The 6,122-nt window shown below is 36.3% G+C and overlaps 1 protein-coding gene across 1 annotated transcript; it reads right to left on the reverse strand.

Annotated features, from left to right (window-relative positions):
• LOC18766401 (toll/interleukin-1 receptor-like protein) lies at positions 3,704–4,204 on the reverse strand. Its single transcript, XM_007199094.1, has one exon. It carries the CDS (start codon positions 4,202–4,204, stop codon positions 3,704–3,706), a length of 501 nt encoding a protein of 166 aa, XP_007199156.1.

A 6,122-nucleotide genomic window follows, 5' to 3' on the forward strand; every position in this document is an offset into this window, starting at 1 on the left:
TTGTTGGTTTTTTTATTATATATATATATACCTACCTACCTTCCAAGTAATAGGTTTTTTTTTTTCTTCGGTTTGCAAAAGCAATAAAAAGATAAAATTTAATTCACTAATGAAACCATGTAAGGAAAAATAAAATAAAAACTATTAGTAAGGAATCAAATCAATACAAACAAACACTAATGAAACCACGGATAATTTGAATGGCTATTAAAGTGAGTTGAATGGATATGAACATCATAGCACAATCCATAAAATGTAAACTATCAAGAGAAAAAAGGAAATTTCCAAAACAATTTTCATAGAAAAGAGACTCAAAAGTCAAGGCAAGAAACCGAAGAAGAAATGAGGAACTCCCCAAGAAAGAGCTCAACACGTCCAATACGCAGGATAAGGGTCAAGGTGAAAACAAAAAAACAAAAAAACAAAAAAACAAAAAAACAAAAAAACAAAAGAAAAAATGTAAAAGTGTTTTACAAAGTGGAAGGACGAATGCTTTCCACCAAAAAAGTAAAAGGAAATTTCAAGGAAAGCTTCCGTGGTTTGGGGGATGTGTCATTTTTCTTTACCTTTTCTTTTCCTACCAAAGTGACTGACTTTGGTCTGGTTCATGTTTGTTTGCACAGGAAAGTTCAGATAAAAGACAGAGGAGAGGGCGCTGTACAGGTGGAAAAGCGCGTCACCCCACTATAGAAAGGAAATCATGAGAAAGGACTATGTTTTCCACAACACCTCACTGAAACTTCCTTCCTTTCTTCTCACCAAAGTGGTTGTGTCACTGAAGCTTACTGGTACCGAGGGAATTGAATACATAATATTAATTGCTGAGTTAATGGCTTGAGTTATAAGTAATTGCACTCTTAGTGCTTGTTTGACATTACTTATTTGGAGTGATAAGTGATTTTTTAAAAGTATCTGAACTACACTAACATTTTTGACACATTATTTCACTAGAGCAACAGTTTGATAATACATCATGTAATAACTTCTATAGCAACAGTTATTTTACACAAGGCCTATATGAAGTAAATGTCCTAAAACATTGAAATTAACAAGTTAATCCAAGTCCTAAGCAAGGACCATCCACTCAGAATATATCTCAAACGTAGTAGAAAGACAAACAATTTAGGAAAACACCAAAAGAAGAGGTAAGTGCAGAAGGAAAAAGGATATGCTGTTTTCTGTTAGCAACATAGGAGACTTGAGAAACTATCCATGTTAATTAACACATTGGTTGAAGTAGCACAACTTGAAGTTAAAGAAAATCTCAAATTTGGGGATGACCTGCCCAACTGTATCAAACATATACAACATGTGGACTGGACTTGAACCTACAGCAGAAACCATTCAAGCAGAATAAGATACCTCCCAAGTTACCAACCATGTTCTAAATGCTTCAGTTACTAACCATTTCAGCAGAAACCATCCAGCAGTGCAGAGACTCAGGTTCATCAACATTAAGGCCTCTTCCAATGTTAACGAGAATACCCATTGGAGAGCAAGCATCGATGACTTCAAAATCGACAAGGTCGTTGGTCTCCTCAGAAGTGATCAGAGTTCACACAACCAACTCCATGGAACTTAGATAGTATTCCTAGTACTTCAAATCTGGCTTTGCCAATTCTTCCCAAGCCGATAATGCCAACTGTTTTTCCAAGAGAACTGAAATGAAATTAAGAAAGGAAAATCATTATAAAAGATACAACATAAGCAATTAGCAATGAAAATAAGCTGATTTTACTTAACCATATTAGGCTATCTCCAGCACCTTTCAAAATTTAATTATATTAATTGCTCCACTTCTGCTAATTTTGTTGTAAAGCTAAAACTCACATTTTCTTTTGCCACTCCTTCTCTGTTATTCTCTCTTCCCTTATGAACTAACCACCTCTCCTTTCCCTTCCTGATTTTCTATCGAAATAAATTTAAATAATGGCAAAGAAACAAATTCACACGCCTGCTGCAAAATCCAAAAGCAGCAATGAGCAAGCAAAATAATGCAGCAAATTTCCTTCACTCACATTCCTTTAGAAACTCTAAGGAAAACGGCTGATTCAATAGCAGGCCTACACTTGTCCATATCTCCATATTCCTTGTAAATAACCTTAGCTCTAGAGAAATCTACCGAAGCTGTATATAATAAATAGGAAATACTATACTCATTTCAACATAGTGGAAACAGAGGAAATATACGTACAATAATTACAATTCTCTCTGCCTCTTATTCTTTCATCCTTTTCTCCTAGATTTTTCACACACATTCTTTCGTCATTATTTACTATTTTCCCCTTTTTTGCTTTTGGTCAGAAGACCCAGAACAATGCTAACATTTTCCACACATTAATTCACTATAGCAACAGTTTCGTAGCACATCATTGAACGGTTGCTCTGAAAATATTCATTTACCCAAGGCCTAAATATTCTAACACCACTCTATTTCCATGGCTCTCTCTTTCCATCGCTTTCTCTCCATGGTTCTCTCTTTTCATGGCTCCCTCTATCGCTCTCCCACCACCCTATTAAGTTGATGATTGGAACAACCAATCGAGTTTGGGCTGCAAGGTCGCTCTTGTATTGTTCTAATCCTTATGAGTTTTGGTTAGCTAAATGCATCTTTCCAGAACACTAACGTACCATGATTCGGTACGTGCGATCTAGTTAGAAATTCGTAAGGAGGGGTGAGCGATTTGGGTAACTATGATCAGAAGACTCAGAACTATACTAACATTTTCCACACATTATTTCACTATAGCAAAAGTTTGATAGCACAGCATTGAAAGGTTGCTCTGAAAATGTTCTTGTACTCAAGGCCTATAGGAAGTAAATATTCTAACACATTGAAATGAACAAGTTAATCCAAGTCATATCCACTCAGAAAATATCTCGAACATAGAAAAAGGGCAAACAATTTAGGGAAAAATGAAGTCCTGGAAGCAGAGCACAAGTTAGTTTTGTAAATCTATAGCATATATACATTTTAGGATTTGTTCTGTTGTTTTCTGTTTGCAACATAGGAGAAATTATCATTTTTAATTAACACATTGATAAAAGTAGGCTTAGTCCATTTTCAGACAAAACTACTTAATAAGATTATATTCTTAGAGCACAACATAAACAATATGCAGAAACCATTTTATTTAAGCACAACAAGATACCTCCTGAGTTACCAATAAAACCTGATGTTCATTCAAAGTGTGCATTTTCATGGCATACAGACACCTTACTTGTCTGTTTTCAGTACATTATCTGACACAGCAATTGGTGAAAACAATAAAACCTGACACAGCAATTGGTGAAAACAATAAAACCTGACACAGCAATTGAAATAGCACAAAATTAGAGGAACACAAAATTACAGCATATCCTGCAAACTATACAAACAAGATGTAACAAGAGAATTACTCTCTCTCCTCCTACCTAATATAGAACTAAATATGATGCAATCAAATTTGAAACTTTGTGAATGCCACCAATGCAATGCTTGATTTGACAAGGCCAGAATTCATTCCGACTAACTTATGTGGATAATTTGACAAGGTGAGTGAAGGATGCACTTTCCTCCACACACATTTGACGATGTCCTCAATAAGCTCTCTTTCACACCTACAAGGATGGAGAGTAAAAGAACCACCAGGCATATATATATATAACAAGGTTAGGTAAAGTATATAGCTCGTTAAGGCATGGGAAAGTTGTTCATGGATACTTACTTAAAATTCCTTGAATCCCACCCACAAAGATTGGCCACTTTTGTTAAATCAGCTTTCCACTGCTCCACGTTCTTTTTAGTAATTAACTTCTCTTTATGCTTAGTGAAGGCTTCTGCAAAACTCCCAGTTTGATTTCGTACTTGAGAGGGATCCACACCATAAAAAATTGGCAAAATTGTGTCCCTGGCTTCCATGCATTCCACAACTTTTGTAAGCTCATCCAGGCACCAGGTGGAAGAAGCATAGTTTGGTGAGAGAACAATGATGGCAAGCTGCGATTCTTCAATCGCATGCAAGAGCTCTGGAGAAATACTTGTCCCTATTTCAAGATCTCGGTTGTCCTTGAAGGTTTTAATTGCCTGCCAGTAGTCCAGTTCGTGGTATAAATGGGATATAAATCCCTTGCGGGTATCTTCACCCCCGAAACTCAAAAACATATAGTGTTTCCAACAAGGAGTTGATTGTTCAGAGGCTCTTTGGGTGCTGCTCAAGGCCATTGGAAAGTGCTTCCTGCGGGAAATCTGCTGCTGCAAAGTGCAAACACCTGATGAGAACAAGCAATTCGCCAAATCTTTAAACTCCAACGGCCAGTTTTATTTTACTTTTTTTGTTGGTAATTTGGTTAGTGAAAAGTTATTAAACAACAGAAGAACGTGCTAGCTAGCTACAAGGAAAAGGGAGTTGGAAAACTCGTCGTAAGCACACAGTTTTTCTTGTTAGTGTCGTTCAAACATGCTACAATGTCTCCCGTTTTGTCTTTTCTTACGATAACTATTTGGGTGGGAATCCTGAGGAATTCTTACAGAAAGCTTCCCTCTTTGTTTTTAGATATCATATGGTTGGCTTTGTCTAAAAGCATTTTGCCATTTTCTGGGTTCAGCACAATTTACATTCAATCTTGTCCATGTGAAAAGTTAAGGGACAACTTGTAATACATAACTCATGTTGTCAACAAAAATATATCTTGGTTAATTTTCATTATTTTACGTTGTTTTCAATTTTACCGTTACAGTTACGAATACTCTCATTGCACTACCAAGTCAAGAAGCATTACTATCACTACTCTTATTGATCTCTCCAAGCAATTCAAGGAGTTCATGCATGTTAGTTGTTCTGCTTCTAATGGACAGGGCTCTTCAGTTCACATTGTTGACAGAAGGGGACTGTTTCATGTGCTCTTCATCAGAAGATTCAAGTATCAACAGCAGCTTCTCTTGCATCCAATTATGCCTTTGCAATTTTTTTAGCTTCATGCTGTCACTGTCTGCATATAAAGTAAAATACTGAGTTTCTTTTGCCTGTCCTTCTCTGTTATTCGCTCTTCCCTCATGAACTAACCACCTCTCCTTTCCTTTCCTGATTTTATGTTTACATTAAACAATAGCAGACATGAAATCTTCATGGCTGCTGCAAAATCCAACATCAGCTCTAATTGTAAAAGATCGATCAATGGATTCCATGTCTCCACTTATCAAACTTTTAACTTACCAAAGTTTCCTTCCTCATTTTAATACATCAAGTTCACTGTCGAGAATTGAAGTAGCAAACTAATCTAATTTCTAAGCTTCTGCTTACGCCTAAACTACATACAAATTTTCTTATTGAGTTCGTCATTAGCCTCGCTGTTCTCTTTCACACATATGACAGAAGAAAAGAAATGAGTCTATATGTAGCACATAACTATAGGGCTAGCATAACTTATGCTTTACATAAACAAAATGGCACACCAAAGCAATTGCCTTTAACCACTCAGTTTAACTCTCTAGGAAGGAAAAACCAATTAGCCTACAACCCAGTCCTCATGAGAGCTAAATAAGCAATTAGCCTACAACCCACAAGCATTATGGGTTAAATCCACTACTCTCCCTCACAATAAAAAAAACCACCCTTTTTTTTGGAGTCGCATCACTGAAAGAGAATTTCAAATTTAATAGCTGATCTCTCTCCCTCTCTCCCTCACAATGAAAACCACTCTCGCTTTTGGAGTTACAGTTAAATCCAATTTAATAGTTGTTCAATCATAATATAGTTTACAAATATTCTCACGTTGTCCTCTTTGGTTTTGCAATTAGAAAGAAAGGGATATGCGGTATTACAAAGTAATATCCTGTCAACATTTTGAAATAAAGTTAACCATTGTTGGACTCCTGCTAAACAAGAAAATAAGGAACCACTGAAAGCATTTCTGTAGGGGGTCCTAACTCCATACACAAATAATGATAATTGAATGATAACAATTCCGTTGATAAAAGCAAGACTATTACACTTATTTTGACAGCTATTCGTAGCCGATGTCGGCCAGAATGACTCGCGCAAGCAGCAGCGCAAGCAAGCACCTACAAGTCATTTCACTACTTCTGTAGTCATTCTGCAACCTTAAATCATACTAACACCTAGAAACTGGTCTTCATAATA

This window comes from Prunus persica, chromosome G8 (genome assembly GCF_000346465.2).
Source record: "Prunus persica cultivar Lovell chromosome G8, Prunus_persica_NCBIv2, whole genome shotgun sequence".
NCBI lineage: Eukaryota > Viridiplantae > Streptophyta > Magnoliopsida > Rosales > Rosaceae > Prunus > Prunus persica.